Source organism: Eubalaena glacialis, chromosome 15, assembly GCF_028564815.1.
Source record: "Eubalaena glacialis isolate mEubGla1 chromosome 15, mEubGla1.1.hap2.+ XY, whole genome shotgun sequence".
Taxonomy (NCBI): domain Eukaryota; kingdom Metazoa; phylum Chordata; class Mammalia; order Artiodactyla; family Balaenidae; genus Eubalaena; species Eubalaena glacialis.
The window spans coordinates 41,419,482-41,438,797 of NC_083730.1; the positions used below are offsets into that span (position 1 = coordinate 41,419,482).

Consider the following 19,316-nt stretch of genomic DNA (forward strand, 5'->3'; position numbering starts at 1 on the left):
TACAGATTCAATGCAATCCCTATCAAATTACCAATGGCATTTTTTATGGAACTAGATCAAAAAATCTTAAAATTTGTATGGAGACACAAAAGACCCCGAATAGCCAAAGCAGTCTTGAGGGAAAAAAATGGAGTGGGAGGAATCAGACTACCTGACTTCAGACTATACTACAAAGCTACAGTAATCAAGACAATATGGTACCATCACAAAAACAGAAAAATAGATCAATGGAACAAGATAGAAAGCCCACAGATAAACCCACACACCTATGGTCAACTAATCTATGACAAAGGAGGCAAGGGTATACAATGGAGAAAAGACAGTCTCTTCAATAAGTGGTGCTGGGAAAACTGGACAGCTACATGTAAAAGAATGAAATTAGAACACTCCCTAACACCATACACAAAAATAAACTCAAAATGGTTTAGAGACCTACATGTAAGTCTGGACACTATAAAACTCTCAGAGGAAAACATAGGAAGAACACTCTTTGACACAAATCGCAGCAAGATCTTTTTTGATCCACCTCATAGAGTAATGGAAATTAAAAAAAATAAACAAATGGGACCTAATGAAACTTCAAAGCTTTTGCACAGCAAAGGAAACCATAAACAAGACGAAAAGACAACCCTCAGAACGGGAGAAAATATTTGCAAACGAATCAACGGACAAAGGATTAATCTCCAAAATATATAAACAGCTTATGCAGCTCAATATTAAAAAACAAACAACCCAATACAAAAATGGGCAGAAGACCTAAATAGACATTTCTCCAAAGCAGACATACAGATGGCCAAGAAGCACATGAAAAGCTGCTCAACATCACTAATTATTAGAGAAATGCAAATCAAAACTACAATTAGGTATCACCTCACACCAGTTAGAATGGGCATCATCAGAAAGTCTACAAACAAGTGCTGGAGAGGCTGTGGAGAAAAGGGAACCCTCTTGCACTGTTGGTGGGAATGTAAATTGATACAGCCACTATGGAGAACAGTATGGAGGTTCCTTAAAAAACTAAAAATAGAATTACCATATGATCCAGCAATCCCACTACTGGGCATATACCCTGAGAAAACCATTATTCAAAAAGACACATGTACCCCAATGTTCATTGCAGCACTATTTATAATAGCCAGGTCATGGAAGCAACCTAAATGCCCATCGACAGACAAATGTATAAAGAAGATGTGGTACATATATACAATGGAATACTACTCAGCCATAAAAAGGAACGAAATTGGGTCATTTGTTGAGATGTGGATGGATCTAGAGACTGTCATACAGAGTGATGTAAGCCAGAAAGAGAAAAACAAATATGATATATTAACGCATATATGTGGAACTTAGAAAAATGGTACAGATGAACCGGTTTGCAGGGCAGAAATTGAGACACAGATATAGAGAACAAACGTATGGACACCAAGGGGGGAAAGTGGCAGCGGGGTGGTGGTGGTGGTGGGATGAATTGGGCGATTGGGGTTGACATGTATACACTGATGTGGATAAAACTGATGACTGGGCTTCCCTGGTGGCGCAGTGGTTGAGAATCTGCCTGCCAATGCAGGGGACACGGGTTCGAGCCCTGGTCTGGGAAGGTCCCACATGCTGCCGAGCAGCTGGGCCCGTGAGCCACAATTACTGAGCCTGCGCGTCTGGAGCCTGTGCTCCGCAACAAGAGAGGCCGCGATAGTGAGAGACCCGCACACCGCGATCAAGAGTGGCCCCCCCACTTGCCACAACTAGAGAAAGCCCTCGCACAGAAACGAAGACCCAACACAGCCATAAATAAAAAAAAGAAAAAAAATTGATGACTAATAAGAACCTTCTGCATAAAAAAATAAAATAAAATTCAAAAATTCAAAAAAAAATACACTCTGGAGTAAATTTTATCATCTGTGAATTATATCTCAATAAAGCTGCTTTTAAAAAATGAAACAAGGGCTTCCCTGGTGGTGCACTGGTTAAGAATCCGCCTGCCAATGCAGGGGACATGGGTTCGAGCCCTGGTCCAGGAAGATACCACATGCCGCAGAGCAACTAAGCCCGTGTGCCACAACTACTGAGCCCGTGAGCCACAACTACTGAGCCCGCATGCCTAGAGACCGTGCTCTGCAACAAGATAAGCCACTGCAATGAGAAGCCCGTTGCACTGCCCCTGCTCGCCACAACTAGAGAAAGCCCGCACGCAGCAACAAAGACGACCCAATGCAGCCAAAAATAAATAAACTAAATAAATTTTAAAAAACAAAAAAATAAAACAAAACAAAAAAAACAAATTAGCAAACAGATCCTTGAATGGCTCTCCCCTCGCCCCTATCCAACAGCCCTCTAAAAGGTTACAAAATAAATAAATAAATAAATAAATAAATAAATAAATAAAAAGGATTAGAGTTGGCATGATGAGGGAGTGAGAGCTGGGTGCCTGTGTCATAGCCAATTGATCTCATTCAGTAGTTAAACATGACTGGACTATAGGCTGCAGGTGGTGGCAAGAAAGTAAATTTGAAACAGTTCATTGTAGGCCACACAGTATTTCATAATTTTTGTAAAGGCTAAATGAATATATCTCTTAGAAGTTAATGTTAAATAATCTATGATACTAAGCTACAATTCTAATTCTGTGATATCTTTGATCTTAAACCTCTGATATGGAAAACTTCCAGAGGTAAGCTTTTTATTTCATCTAAAAAATTCGTTTTAATCAAATATCCAATTTAAATAATAAGTTCTAATTTGTTTCCACCTGGTTTGCTATTAACTTATTCCAGACATTTCCTTATACTGACAGCTTCCTCTACTACAATGTTTCCTTTTCTCTTTCAAATAAATAGTTGTGTGAAGGAGAAATTTTGATTTCTTTGCCAGCAATGACTAGCTAAAGAAAGATCTTGGCCCCAGTCTGATTATTTTTGATACCCAAACACTTGAGGGTACCTTGTGTTTCAGTCAGTACATTCATGATAATCTGTACTAATGAAATAGTACCAGTGGCCAACGTTAACTAAGAGATTTTTTCCTCTTTCGTGCCTTCAGGCCGTATTCATCCGTATGGAAAGCCATATTAGCTGAAAATAATTCATTTTTTTTTGTCTTAGTAAAAGCTTTTTGCCAACAGATTTTTATCTGTCTTTGTTTGGAGATCTCAAATGGATCAACTCTACCTTTTTTCAACCTAAGATGAATGTGACACAGGGGTTTACCCTTTATGCAACAACAGGGGCAGAGAGAGAACAAAAGACTATGAAGTCTGCAGGGCGTGAAATTAAAATTCTCACATTGATACAAAAGACTCCACTGAGGTAATGACACAATGCTACAGTCCTAGCATGAAACCTTCTGGTTTGAATAAAAGTCAGTGCCATGTGACCTACAGTTGTACATCAGTAGAAACATTTTGCTGTTCACAAAAATATTTATATCCAAAGGGAGAAGATAAAAGAATTGGGGCAAGCTTTGGTGAAGCATCAACTTACTGAAGGGGACAGTTCTGGAAAAGTTACTGAGCTCCAGCAGCACCTGGGTGAGTGAAGGGAAACTGCAACCCTGGTGGAGGGTGGCTCATCTATAGCATCACAGCAATGCCACCGACTCCTACCTCACCTCTTGTCCAGAGTGTCATGGTTCCCAGTGGTTCCAGGGCCAGTTCCAGTTTTAGTTCTGCCACTAATTAGCTTGTTTCTTTGTAAACCAACGGCTTGAGTTACAATTATGATCTGCCCTTGAGATGAAGCAACACCTCAGCTTTTACCAGAAGCTGGCTCTTCCACCACCAGTCTGTTTCTTTCCAAAGCCCAGAAGACAGGGGTTGGCTGTAAGGTGTATCAACTGGTTCACAGAGAAGTTTTATTTTAGGAGCAGCACATTTCTCAGTCATGAGCTGAGATTGTGATGATAGCAGACATGGGGCTGGATGGGATGAAGAGAAACTGACTGAAAAGTCGCCTTCGAGCTAGCTGGAGCCATCCTGCCAACTACCCATGCAGGAAGGCACCACTTCATTAATGAAGAACATTTAGAAGCATCCTAATGAAAGTCCACACGGAATGCCATTTGTGGTGAATGGTCCAGTCTGCACCTGGTAGGACAGGTGTCCCAAGGCAAGATACCAAGTGTCAAGTGCATGGCCGTGCTGACTTCTGCTGTACAGACTTCTTCCAGGGTGAGGAGAAGAGACAGCCCTCAACAAGAAATAAAGAACATCCTTTTCTTCATTGTGAACAGGCATGGTGCCCCAGCTCTGGCTTTCATCCTGGCTCTTAAAAATGCCTCAGTGGGGTTACTCAGGGCCCCAGAAAGAAGAAAATCCCTAGGGTACAACTTCTAGCATCCTTTTATTTATTTACTGAATAACATTTAACAAACAATCCCACTGAAAAACAATCCCATGGGTAAGTATACCTTTCATCTTATCTTCCTTATATATTGTTATTATTATGATTTAATATGAACATTAATCCAGGTGATTTTTAAACTGTCAAAATGTAGAAAGGATGAATTCTCCATGTATGCTAAGAAACACAACTGCACGCAAGGCTTTTACAAGACATGCAATTGTATACAAGGTTGGTCTGCTTTCTAAATAACTTGCCATCCTGGTATTAGGCTGGAGCCTTCTCGGCTCTAACTATTGGCTCTGGTCTTCAAGTAGCCCATGTCCTGTGACAGGGAAAGCCTGAAGCAGCGTCCCTATTCTAATACAAGTCACAATCCACCTCAGAATTTTCCAGCTTTCCCAAAGGAAGAAACAGCCTCTCACGTATAATAGTAATCACTCTCCCCTTGCTGGCCAAGAGGCTTACATTCCAGACAAGTTCATCATTTTATAAGCATTTAAGGACAAGTACAAAGCAACAAGATGATGCACTTTCAATCTCAGTAATAGTCTTACTTTAGTATGCACCCACGACAGAAAGAAAATCAATGAAATGCTTGGTAAGTAAACAGGTAATGCATTGGCCAATTACTCTTGAGCTTCAAGACCAACTTGGACTCTTTCTTTCATGGGTAATGTTAGGATTTATACAGCAAGTGGCTCATTTATATTCCCTATAAAGGTATAGAAGACATATTCCAGAAGTCTTAAGGCTAATGAAAATGACAATATTCATGTGTTTCCCTTTATTATTTACAAAGAACTTTCATACGTACCTGTCTCTTAAGTTTTGTGGTTAAACTCACAAAAGTTTACAGGTAATACAAAATGTTAAAATGAATTTCTCCACAAGAAATAAAGAGAAGGTACGTTGAAAGGAAATAAAGGACTGTCATATCTTTTTTTGGGGGGGAGCTTATTAATATCAAAAGCAAATAATTTACGGGGAAAATATGAAAAGTGTTAAATATGTTAAAAGTGGTATATGTACACATATCAATACATATATTTGAATATATAAACAGTGTACAAAAGTGTCCAGCTGAGCTGAAAATGCATTAGTCAATGACCATTAACTACTACATTATTCTGTTCTCTTCATTGTAAGTGTTCTCGTTGATAACATCTTTGATTTACTCAGTGGCATACTTGGCACTATCATGCACAATCCTGACCATTCTTTTCCTAAGGCAAAGCATGTAGCCTACACTAATATACAATAACCTTTTTCAATGCGACTAATGACCTCAATTTGGACTTCAAGGGGACTAACTTATTTCTGTTTTTCTCCTAATGTCCTTCCTAAAGTAAAATCTGATGTTTTCCAGACACAGTTTCGTTTAAACCTAAAAATGAAAAAACCTTCAGTAAACACATGTTCACAGAGCATAATCTCAGGAAACGTAAATTATACCTGGCCCCCTGTCAACTGGGAAGGCCAAAGATATCCGAGGAATGGCTCTTCCCTGTGCTGTGAATGACGTGGTGCCAAGTTTGCTTATCTATTTAGCATTTCTAAACTACCGGCCAGCAGAAAACCCGAAGATTTTGAAGAGAAGTTTAAACCATGTTATTCTGAAATCAATTACTTAATTTTTAAAAATTAATTAATTAATTAATTTTTTGGGGGGGCTGCATTGGGTCTTTGTTGCTGCGCGCGAGCTTTTCTCTAGTTGCGGCGAGCGGGGGATTCTCTTCGATGCGGTGCGCGGGCTTCTTAATGCGGTGGCTTCTCTTGTTGAGCAGCACGGGCTCTAACCCGTGTCCCCTGCATTGACAGGTGATTCTTAACCACTGTGCCACCAGGTAAGTCCATATTTAATTATTTTTGAAAATACTCATCTCTTTATTATTTTCTCCTCAAAATGTGTAAATTACTCTGAAATTGAGAGATAGATGTACACGTTTTCATTTTGATTTCATCTCTAAACAAAGGGTATGGTTCAGACATAGGATGGACAGCTGGAAAACTGAGGTTCCACATAGTCAAGGGACTTTGTCAAGGCTTTGTTACTGCTAAGCTGTGAGGCAGGATGAATATAGGTCTTGGGACCTTAATTCTCAAGGCCTCTCCTGTAAGCCATGCTGCCTGTCTACATGCAAGGATTTTTAATTTGAGAAAACCAAAACAAAGAACTGGCCATAGACCTAAGTAGAAGAAGCTCTATGATATGGCTGAACACAAGATAATGGAGTGGTATATATTCTATACTAAGTGAAAACAATTGTGAGACGTTATCTAAGCAATCAAATCCCAATGCAGGGACTTCCCTGGTGGCGCAGTGGGTGAGAATACGCCTGGTTCAACTAATCTGGTTCAATTAATCCAGGTGAGGCCTAGAAATAGATACTTTGTCAAAGGTTCCTAAGTGATTTCAATGTGCAGATAGATTTTAGAACCACTGCTCTGAAGGGAATTAAGCCCTTTCAGAATTTTTACAAAGAGCTAATTATGAGAAAAAATCCATTATCAATAACTTTGAATGCAGGGTTATTCAGTTTGCTTCTAAGCCACATTTCTGCACAACACTGTCACTCAGTGCATTTGGCAAGCGGGAGCCTGTGTCATTCACATGTACTGTGCTCCAGGTGCCCCCCAAAATCTTGTTGCCCAGAGCATAGAGAAAGAAGCTAACACTGAGGGCACACTGTGGCCCAGAACCAAGTTAAGGCTTTGCGTACCTAGTCACGTTTAATCCTCTGAGCAAATTTGCAAGGTAGTTATTAATACTTTTATTTTCACATGAGGAATCAGGCTCAGGCATGTTTGCATGGTTAATATTAAAAAATACAACCCTATCGCCCACCTCTGAGATGAGTCTAACCCTATCCCTAGCCTTTTGTCAGGGAACTCACATAGAATTTAGAATTACAATAGCAAGGTCCAAATCTGAGCTCTGTTTCTTATTGCTTGTGCGGTCCTGGGAAGTTCTACAATGACAACTACTATTAGCCATGTATCAAGACTCTGCTAAGTACTTTATATAAACTATCTTGCTTAATCATCATGACCAGACTATGAGGGAGATATTATTACCCCCATTTTATAGATTAAACTAAGTGATTTGTTCAAAACCACATAGGCTAGCATTCAAACCTAGGCCTATAAAACCTAGGTGTTATAATTATTACCCCTGGGCTCTTAAATGTTCTATTGCCTCTCTGAGCTTTGTTTTCTCATGATTGTGAGGATTACATTAGGTAACATACATAAAAGAATTTTTATAAAAGCATTTAAGTGCCTAGGACAGCAAGTGGCACTCAACAAATGTTTCTTAACATTGAAGTGAAGGGAATTTGATGATCTTGGACCAAAGGCACAAGTCTAAAACAGCAGCTGACGCGGCCAAAAACTGAAATGATAGCAGGAACTGGCAATACTGAACAGATGTCACTAATCGCAGCATTTTCCAGAGTTCAGTGCCCTGGAGAAGACCCACCAGGAAGCATAATCCTCACCTATTGCTGGCTCAACAAAGAAATAACATAATTATGTCTTATGTTCCAAGGGTAACCTTAGGTTTTTTGCAACTACTTGGAACTACAGAGTGTAAAATTTTGAAATGGGTTTACCTCCTATAAATGTGTGCCCTTTGTTTTCTTTTTAAATATTGTTTTTTAAACTACATAATACATTGTTGTAGAATATTTGGAAGATATAGAAAAGTGTGAGCAATAAAATAGCTCTTATAATCCCTTCCCCTAGAATTTAGAGAGATTTCCTGAAGCCAAGGAACTCTAAGTGGCTAGTAAGTATAAGCTGTTGTAATGTACACTTTCCCTACTGTATGTTCGTCCTATGTCGAGAGTGTCTTGACAAGATTCCTCAAACTGAATTCATTTCTTGGAATTATGCTGTGTCTTTATTATTTCTACTTAGCCTATTTGTTTCTGTTTTCTTAATTTACACACTCTATAAACAGTGTGTGCAAGAGGAATGGATGATTATATTAATGGTTTTTAACAGTGGGAATTATTACAGTAACACCCCAAAATCATGGCTTAATTAAAAGGAACGTCTTTTCATCAAACACCTAAATATTTCCATGCATTCAACTGTTCTTGGTAGTAATGCACCTGCCAGCAGGGAATTTCAATTTATCAACCTAGCTTCAATAAAAATCCTTTTGAATGGCTGGACTTTTCATCCTCCTGATATGGAAGACAGGTGTATTTATAACTTCATATTTTCTTTTACATATTCAACCAATTCTTTTCTGAAGTTTTTGGATTATCCCTTTTTATTGTCATCATTTATGTGCAATATATCATTCAATTTTGTTTTTATTTTGTTATTTCCATTATACACAAAATGGAAAAGTTATAGTAAATGGCACTTTGATTGTGTGTAGTGTGTAAACTATTATTCAGAGGGCATATAAAGCTAAAATGATAGTTCTTGGCCTAGAAGCCCACACTTTTGGAAATCATTTTGAAAAAAATCTAAGAAGAAAATCTATCTAATACTTTGAAAATGAATTTTAATAGTCATTAAAAAGAGCTTTACAATGATACGTGATTTGTATGAACATATATTGTGAAAGGACATAGCTGAACTTGCGCAACACAAGATCTGATACATAATAGGCATTCAGTGAATAGTAGCCAGTATTGCCACATATGGTCACCACTCATGTGCTCTATTGTATAGCAGCAGTGAGTTCTGCTGTTCAAACCTACCACATAAACCCAAGTAGTGCCTGTAAAGCTCTAGTTTGAGGTTTGGGATTTTAGTTTAGTTCCTCTTTCTCCACCTTGGAAGGATAACACATTATGTGCTAGGCACATGAGGGGATCTGGTTAAGTTCTAAAAATATTTGTGTGAATGTACAGGTGAGAAAAAAGTCTGATTTCTTAAAAAAGGATTTTGTTACAGTTAGGATTCTGGGCACAAGTGCAAGAAAGCGTTGCAATTTGGCTGTTGTGTGTAATAGAAACACAGCACTTCCTCTTCTGTGTAAGACTAAGTTTCTTCCTATCAAGTTATAAAAACAAATTCTAACTCTTAAAGTAAGTTTGTCGGATTCCTACTCTAAATCAGAATTTTATAGGCTTAGTGCCTACACCTCAGAACAAAATTCAAGTTTCACACAGTGTGAGAAAATGAAAAAACACTGAAATTTGGGATCAGAAGAAAGAAAGAAAGAAGTAAAAGACATCCAAATAGTTAAGAAGTAAAATTATCTCTTCGAATGACATGGTTTTATATGTAGGAAACCCTAAAGACTCCACACACACAAAAAACCTGTTAGAACTAATAAATGAATTTGGTGAAGCTGCAGGATACAAAATCAAGATACAAAAATCAGTTGTGTCTCTTTACACCAACAATGATCTATCAGAAAAGGAAATCAAGAAAAAAATCTCATTTATGATAGCATAAGAAAGAATAAAATACTTGGGAATAAACTTAATCAAGGACGTGAAAGATTTGTACACTGAAAACTATAAAACATTGAAGAAAAGAATTGAAAAAGACACAAGTTAATGGAAAGATATCCTGTGTTCATGGATTAAAATAATTAAAATTGTTAAAATAGCCATACTACCCAAAGTGATATACAGATTCAATGTAATCTTTGACAAAATTCCAATGAAATTTTTTGTAGAAATAGAAAAAACAACCTTAAAATTCATATGGAACCACAAAAGACTCCGAATAGCCAAAGCAATCTTGAGAAAGAAGAACAAAGTTGGAGGAATCACACTTCTTGATTTCAAATTATATTACAAACAGTATGGTACTGGCATAAAAAAAAGACATATAGACTCATTGGAGAGAGTCAAGTGCCCAGAAATAAACCCAAGCATAAATGGTCAATTGATTTTCAACAAGGGTGTCAAGATATGCAATCGGGAAAGGATAACCTCTTCAATAAATAGGACAGCATGTGGGAAAACTGAATATCCACATGCAAAAGAATGAAACTGGACCCTCATCTTACACTATACACAAAAATCAACTCAAGATGGATTAAAGACTGAAATGTAAGACCAGAGACTATAAAACTCCTAGAAGAAAACACAGGGAAAAAGCTCCTGACATTGGCCTTCAAAATGATTTTTTGGATGTGACACCAAAAGCTCAAGCAACAAAAGCAAAAATAAACCAGTGGGACTACATCAAATAAAAAAGCTTCTGCACCGCAAAGGAAACATTCAACAAAGTGAAATGGCAACCTACAGATTGGGATTAAAATATCTGCAAGCTATACATCTGATAAGGGGTTAATATCCCAAATATATAAGGAACTCTTACAACTCAACAGCAAAAAGCAAACAGTCTGATGAAAAAATGGGCAAAGGACCTGAATAGACATTTTCCCAAAGAAGACATAGAAAAACACTGTCTTCAAGACAGAGAGAAGTTTAAGTTTTAGATTGCAGGGTACTTGGATCCTTCCAGCCTGGGTTGGCAGAGTGTGGTCTCAGGTTCCCAATATTCTGAGCCTGGGTCCCTCAATCTCAAACTCAGTGGGCAAGGAGTCTCCACAAGCCACCTTCAAGTCAGCCGTGTGTGAACAGTTGCCTGTGAGCATGACTGTGCATTGGGAATTGCTCTATAGAAAGCTCGGCAAGGTGGAAACTTACAGCAAAATGTTCAGAACACATTAAGCATATGGTCTGACAGCAAAGGAACAAGGTCTTAAAAAAAAAAGAACAAATTAAGCTATTATTTTTTAAAAGTTCCCCAAATAAGCTATTAAGTCCTTCAAAGCACATACACAAATATTTTCCAACCTCCCTCAACAAAAAACAAGCTCTACAAAATCATCCCTCTTGACATAGCTCAAAAAACAAACCAAAGTAAAACAAAAACCTTCAACTTGGTGTTGTGATAAAAACTAATCTTTCTGAAAAAACCTAGAGTAGTGAGGTGAACAGTACTTCCTAGAAATAGGCTAACTACACTGCCAGTTCCAAAAATTCACTAATTGGGCATGATTTGGTGAGATCAGTCTTTCTCTCTTCACATCTCACAGGGAAAAATAAAAAAAGAGGTCAAGAGTACCAGTCTTAACTCTTACGAGTCCGGAAAGAACAGAGAGAAGGAGCCTTAGTAACCTTTTACTTCAGGGACCGAGCGTGCAAGCCTGCTGCTGTAGGCCTGGTATTTGCCTCTGTCGATCAGTTTGGAAGGAATCATTACTGCATTGTCATAAGACTGAGAGATAGAAACTCCACCAGTATTTTAAAAAGTGACAAGATATCTGTTTCACCGAACAATCCCAGAAGATAGTCTTCATTTTAATATAAAATGTTTCAGATTTACATACCTGAATAGAAAAAAGACACCAACGTATAAAAAATATACTGCATGCAATAGACTTTTCTCCTTGGTCAAATTTGAAATAAAAGATTTGAAGATCCAAAGCTACATTAATGCAAATAACTGCCTGTTGCAAGTATACTTTTTGATTAAATTGGCATACATCAAGCACAATTAGAAAGGTTATTTATAATAAAGAAATACATAATTCTGCATCTTAATGGGGATGCCAATTACAGCTGATGGTTGTTAATTAACGTTAACTTCTTTTGCTCTGGGTCTCAGATATTTCTTATATGGTCTGTATGCTGGCAACGGACACAACTAATTCTGCAAGGTACAAAAGGGTTAATTCTCAGCAACATTTGTGCTCATAACAAATTCATTGGTAACTTGCCCAGCTCTGCCTCCACATTGGAGACCTGAGGATCAAGTAGAATTGGTAAACTCTGACTCAGTGTCATGGCAGGAAAGGTATTTGTTCAACTTTCTGAGCAAAGGCACACCTACCCACCAGGTGTTCAGAATGACGGAGAAAAGCCCCTCCAGTTCTCTCTCCTAGCAGAATGGTCTGTGGGTGTTGCCTGTTCCAGGCAAGCAGAAATGCAAGGCATTGTTTAGTTCAGTGGTGCCACCCTCCTGTACTGAGATGCCCACTGTGCTTACTTTCTTGGACAGCTCAGGGGTGTGTGATCAGTATTGGAGGCCAGAAGTAAGATGGAAAGAGAGAAGCACTGCAGCTCTCAGCACAGAAAACTATTATAAAGCCCTCTTTGCTTGTGCTGTAAATTACATATTTCTTTTGTTAGCATGAGATAGATGAATATTTCCACATACAAAGGTGCCCTGCTAAAATCAGGATAAGTGATATTAATGTCCTCTGGTCAGTATTATTGAACCTCGAAAGCAATAAACTTTATGCATCAATAAATATTACATTTGCAACATAATTAATATTCCTTTACTGTCTCTAGCACTTATTACACATTGTAACCGCAAGTCTACAATACATTATTCACAATTGGGGTGTCACCAAGTGATGGATTGCTGTAGGGGAGGTTGTCCTTTATATAAATCAACAAATAAAAATGCAAATGTTAACATTTTCAGCCACAACTTCTCCCATCTCGAATGGGGAATGAAAATTTCATATTACATTGACACGCAGCAGAGAGAACAATTAACAACGTACACTGTGAATGAGAAAGATGACTTTGCCAAGCTAGGTTTTATCACCTGCACATGGACCCATATGGGACTCTTCTAGATGCTAGCACTTTTCAGAGAACAAAGGAAAACCTGTTGCCCACCGGCATCTGTCCCATCCCCATCCTTTTCTGCAGGTCTTGAAAATTCTTGGAATTTAGGGTAGACAGGGAAAGGACTTTTATTCTTGTTCTCCTCAGTACTTTCAAAGGTTTCTTGGGATGAAGAACAACAGGCTTTCCTCTTGCATTAAGAGTTTATATGTAAAAGCAGTCTATAAAAAATGCCTTTTCTACACTTTGAAATAAAAATAATTCAAATAATCTTGATTCTGAAGTCTGGAAAGCAACCACTGTGCCTTCCTGGTAACTGATTTTCATAGTACTGAATCTTTTTTTTCAACTCTGCACTTTGTATAATAGACCTATAATATGCCATCAAGCACGTCTAAGGATAAAATCTGGTGTGTTACACATTGTTTTGTTTAGCCAAATGCTCATTATTTAAGAAGCTTCTGAGAATCTGTATTTAGCTGAACTGCAGCATTAAGAACTAATAGATAAAGAATCCTTTTTTTAAGGTCTGTAGATATGAGTCTTCACAGCGATTTTAACCTGGGCTTGTAAAACTCTACAAAGTTGATATGGTCATTTCAGAAAATGTGTGCTGAGGATGTACTATAAAACCCTTACTGGGGAAACATTTTATTTTTCTTTTTCATGCTTTTCTCTAAACTGAAGTGCAATCATCAAAAACACATCAGAGGGCTTCCCTGGTGGCGCAGTGGTTGACAGTCTGCCTGCCAATGCAGGGGACACGGGTTCGAGCCCTGGTCTGGGAAGATCCCACATGCCGTGGAGCAACTGGGCCCGTGAGCCACAACTACTGAGCCTGCGCGTCTGGAGCCTGTGCTCCGCAACAAGAGAGGCCGCGACAGTGAGAGGCCCGTGCACCGCGATAAAGAGTGGTCCCCGCTCGCCGCAACTAGAGAAAGCCCTCGCACAGAAACGAAGACCCAACACAGCCAAAAATAAATACATAAATAAATAAAAATTAAAAAAAAAAAAACATTAGAGTAGTGTTAAAGATCTCATTGAAGATCTTAGTGTCAAAGATAGGAAAATTCATTAAGTTTGAAAATCCAGATTGTCTTTCCTCTTTACCTATAACTCCTCCAAAGAAATCCCTCAAGGTGAGCTAGGATGGATCCTCTCTGAGCACAAGCATTCATCCACAATGTTAAGTGGTCCAAGATGGAAGCCCCATCAACCTTTCAGAACCACAGCTCACTGTAGGTCTTTGGCAAAATGCTATGCATGGTAGCATTAAAAATAAAAGAAAGGAGTAATGGACAAAGAATGTGGTAAACTAGTTAAATTTCCTTTTGACTGTGGGTGGCTTCCAAAATAGGGACGTTGTCATTGTCAACTATTATAATATTTAAGATCATGGGCTTTGGAGTCTGAAATGCTGGCTCTACCTCTTACTAGCTATGTGACCTTAGGCAAGTCACTCAATCTCTCTGAACCTTAGTTTCCTGATTTTTAAAATGAGGATGATAGTAGTACCACCTCATAAGGCTGTGATGAAGATTAAATCAGATAATGTGTACAAAGGGCTGGGCACATAGTAGATGCTTAATAGATGATAGCCATTATTATTATCCTCTGTGTTAAGAGTCATTTCCCAAAAGTTCTTTAAAATTAAGTCTTAAAATCTATATTTATCTGATAAGATGCTAGGAATTTAAGTGCTCAAACAATCATATCCCCAAGGAAACATAAACCAAGCCCTTTCGGTGTTGATGTTTACATATTCAGCCTTAAATGCATAATATGGTAGTTGGCTTATTAGATATGAGAAATTTTAATAACATATTTCTTTTCCTGACTCCAGAAAAGGTTGATCAAAGTATTAACTCCTCAAATGTCTCTGGTATAAGTAAATGTTGACAGTCATTTAACTGTAGTACAAAACCCACTACAGTTTTCAATATCAATGAATTCAGTTAGTTAAGCTTATAGTCCAAGTGTATAACCATTCCATGATAAGTTGGGAAGGACCTGCTGCTAAACAGATTTTTTGATGAAAGGCAGGATTAGCTTTGTGTTTCTGTGGAAATCCTTGTCAATTGCCATTACCGATTAAGGAAAAGCATGCATAAAGGAAAGGGCTCCATGAGTTCAACCTGGTCATATCTAGATGCTTCCAAATAAGGGCCTCTCTCTTGAGTAGGAGGCATTAACAATTGTCAAGATTTTTCAATACTTATTAAATAACTGAAAAAAAGTTCTTATCTGCAGAATATTAAAACAAAGATTCCCTGAAACTTACCGGGGGGTGTCATGTTGCAATGATGCTGTGGTTGTGATTACAAGCTCCTTTTGGCTTCCTGTTGTCATAGGAGATGTGGACGCATCTTTTCTAACTTCTGCCATTGTCCCTGCATGAACAATAAAGGAAATAATTTGGGCATTTAATAAAAGGAAAAGTCTATTCTGAGTAATATATTCGTATAGGAATCCCCAAGCTTTAGAAGCAAGCCATTTTCCCCCATGAAATGAAACAATGGCAGATGGAAAACTCGGTGAGTTGTTTTGGTTTTGTAAACATCAGTGATCCATAATATCTTATTTTTTAAAAAGTGCATTTGTGCAATAACAGACTAACTAGAGATTTTGTTTTTAAACCTGATGGCCTATAAAAGTCCTGCTGATTTGGGTTTGTTGTAAAAATGCCCAAGGAGGTAGATTGCTTTATTTTGTTCCTTTTAACTATCAATATCATAAGAAAAGTTCTTTCCTCTCTTTGACAAAATTGATAATTCCAGCACTCTGTACTTCTACACCCTCCAAATTAAATTGATCCTAACCCCAGAACTTTCAAGATAGACATAAATCTTGAATATTTCTTTTAAAGAACTCAACATGTAAGATGCTAAACAAGTAAGATGCAAAAACAAGTAAGATGCTCGACTAACCATTCTAGGGCTGATTTGGCCTTTGTTCCTTTCTAGCAAGAAATGTTTAGTTGATAATTACTTTCCTCTTCTGGAGTGCTCAAGACTAAGATGGCATGGACAGAAAGACCTCTTGTTTTTGTTTGTTTTATAATTATTATTATTTCTAATAATAATAAATTTCTCCTTTTTTAAAAAAAAATTAACAAAATTGCCAACTTTTTATTTATTAAAAATACAATAAGGCTTTTTCACTTATCAAATTCTCATGTTACAGCTGGAAGAGACCTTGGACATCATCTCATCCTACTTCTTATTTGATAGATGCTTTTTGTAGGACGAGCTCTCAGTAATGTTTTATTTTTTGTTTTTTTAAAAATTTTTATTGGAGAATAGTTGATTTACAATGTTGTGTTAGTTTCTGCTGTACAGCAAAGTGAATCAGTTATACATATACATATATCGACTCGTTTTTAGATTCTTTTCCCATATAGGTCATTACAGAGTATTGAGAAGAGTTCCCTGTGTTATACAGTAGGTCCTTATTAGTTATCTATTTTATATATAGTAGTGTGTATATGTCAATCCCAATCTCCCAGTTTATCCCTCTCCCCTGCCTCCCCACTTTCCCCCTGGTAACCATAAGTTTGTTTTCTACATCTGTGACTCTGCTTCTGTTTTGTAAGTAAGCTCATTTGTACCATTTTTTTAGATTCCACATATAAGCGATATCATATATTTGTCTTTCTCTTTCTATACTATGCTTGTCTTCTGTGTTCTAATGATAAAGCTATCAATTTTTAACAAATCTTTTAGCTCAGACTACTGGGAACCAGAAGTAATATATTGTGGTACCCTTTCTAATGATTAAACATATAATAATAATGATAATGCTAATAATAAAAGAAACATGAATAAATGTTCCTTAGAGGCAAGATGGAAATGGTTTCTGTACTTTAGATACTCCTACTTGCTTATTTCTTTAATCAGGACTGTAATATTAATCCAACATGGGCTACAAAGATTCTCACATCATTGCAAGCACAGGCTCACTTAGAGGAACAACTAGGAGCTTCAGAGATTATTTCTCACTTCAGATTATTCCTTCATTTCCAGTAAAAGAAAAATGTGTTTGGGAGTCTCTCAGGGAGTCTCAACCAGTGACAGCTGCTGTATATTATATAACCTAAAAAAACCCGAAAGACAAAATGAAGGGCATGGTCAATACCATCAGGTAAATCCAATTTATTCTAGGTTCAGCCTCTCTCATACCCTCTCAAAGTGTTAAGGGGAGTCAGAGATCGATGTCAGAGAAATAAACAGGAGGCAGCTCTAAATGTAGTATTGGGCTTTGTAGTATTGGGTTAGTATTTTCCTAATTAATTCTGGAACATGCGTGCTCAGTGGCCTCACAACCTCTGCCAGCCCATCAGCATAACAGGAAAAAATATTCTCCCAGATTCGAGGGCTCTTATAAAAGAGAGTCAGTGATTGTTCAGGAAGGGGAGGTTCTAGGCAAGCTAGGAGAGAATAAAAATACTGCTGTGTAGGGAGGAAAAAAGAATGAAGATTGGGTATTTTTAGATTTATGCCTTTGGCTTAAAAGTTCTTGACTCAAGTTTGGATTTTCCTAAGTAATGTCTCCTTGTTCCACAGAGCTCAATAAAAGCAACTAAGACAGAACATTCCAAGCATCTATGACTGAAAAACAATTTATACTTTAAGCATAATTCTGACAATACTGTACTGTACTGATATTTTTGCAATCACAAGGTTATTTCTTGAGACAAGAATCAGGTCTGTTTTTTTTTTTTTTACATGTTTAGTATTAATAAAGTTGACAGAATGGTGAGGAAGATAGGAGAGGTAAAGGAGAAAGAGACTGATAATAAAGATTAATGGTCCTGCAGTAAATGTCCTATGTAGTACTTAATGATTAAAGGACAACAAAAGTAACAAAGGATATAAAACAGAAGAATAATATATTTAAAAACTCAGACATGCTAAAGAGAGGAAAGCAATTAAGGAGATGCTAAACCAAGCAGTGTAACTTAGGTAATTGGTGTCAGGTCATTGCCTTATGCTAAACAGGGGGTCCAACCCTGCTACAGCACACCTTGGAAAGCTGGTCTCCCACAGCAAATGCCAATGCAATAACTTTGCCCTGTACTGTGATCTGTGTATACCACCAGCTCTGCAACGGGCAGAATGGCTCAAAGGGGCAGTTTTAGCTCCTTAGTGATCAGGTATACCATAATTTTGCTAATGGCTCCATACTAGAATAAAAGAAGAGAAATATGCAAGACAGCATTTCTTATGAGTAGAAGAAAAAGTTAATAGTTGCTGTGAATACCTTGAAACAAAACTCTTTTAAAAAGATGAAAAATTTTCCATTTTTCTCACTATAATGCTACAACCCTCCCCACCCCCAAAAAAAAGAGAAGGAAAAAAAAAAAGTAATGAAAAAAATAAAACCATGAGTGAAAACTGTTCTTGAAAACTGCAGAATTATAACAGCTTTCTCTTGGTTAAATTGATTGGTATAGTAACATTATAAAATGACTATTAGGATTCATTGTGCACAACAGAAAGTGCTGAAATGTCAGCAGGCTACACAGCAAAAAGTAATGGGTTCTGAACCCCTGTTAGTCAAAAATGATTTTGTTTCAAATTAGAAATTGATTTTTTTTTTGGACAAAAGCCCTTTCTAGACTTCCGGCTTCTGTAGCTGGGCCTGGGAGAGATTAACCTCCACCATGGCCAGGGCTGGCCTGATGATACCTTTCTCCAAGTGCCTTTTCAATTGCAGCTTTCTAATGTTGCTGTGGTCTCAACCAATAACACAAGTTATTTGTCCCTTTGCTATCACACTGTATTTTTCTCATTTTGCTATTTTATTTTAGTGCTGACACACAACACAAATTTATTGTCAAGTTAATAGAAGACTATGTTGAGCCTTGCAGTGTAACTACCACACCAATTCTGACTGGTTCTCCACTCTCCAAAGTGCAATGACTAAGAAGAGAGGGAGCCAAAAGTAAGAGTTTCCCATCTCTGAAGGACTACTAATAGAGAAAGTAGAGAAGATTCCATCTCAGATACTAAGTCTCCTCAATTTCATTTTTGTTTCTGGTTGCAAAGTCTAAAAAGACAGAAGTTGTTCTAAGTTGTCCTAAAACAATAGAGGTCTGCAGAACTTTTGCCCTATGTCAAACAAAATGTACCTTTGCTTTTTTTTTTTTTAATTATTAGCACCTTTAATTTTTATTTATTTATTTATTTGGCTGTGTTGGGTCTTCGTTTCTGTGCAAGGGCTTCCTCTAGCTGCGGCAAGCGGGGGCCACTCCTCATCGCGGTGCGCGGGCCTCTCACCATTGTGGCCTCTCTTGCTGCGGAGCACAGGCTCCAGACGCGCAGGCTCAGTAGTTGTGGCTCACGGGCCCAGCCGCTCAGCGGCATGTGGGATCCTTCCAGACCAGGGCCCGAACCCGCGTCCCCCGCATTAG

The 19,316-nt window shown here is 37.8% G+C and overlaps 1 protein-coding gene across 5 annotated transcripts in view; it reads right to left on the reverse strand.

Moving 5' to 3' along the window:
• The window catches only part of KIAA1328 (KIAA1328 ortholog), a 352,094-nt gene that overhangs the window by 31,925 nt on the left and 300,853 nt on the right, over positions 1-19,316 (reverse strand). For all 5 annotated transcript variants that reach the window (XM_061170441.1, XM_061170439.1, XM_061170437.1 and 2 more), the window contains one exon: positions 15,186-15,294. In XM_061170441.1, coding sequence (XP_061026424.1) covers positions 15,186-15,294 — 109 coding nt within the window. The remainder of the gene's footprint in view (positions 1-15,185; positions 15,295-19,316) is intronic.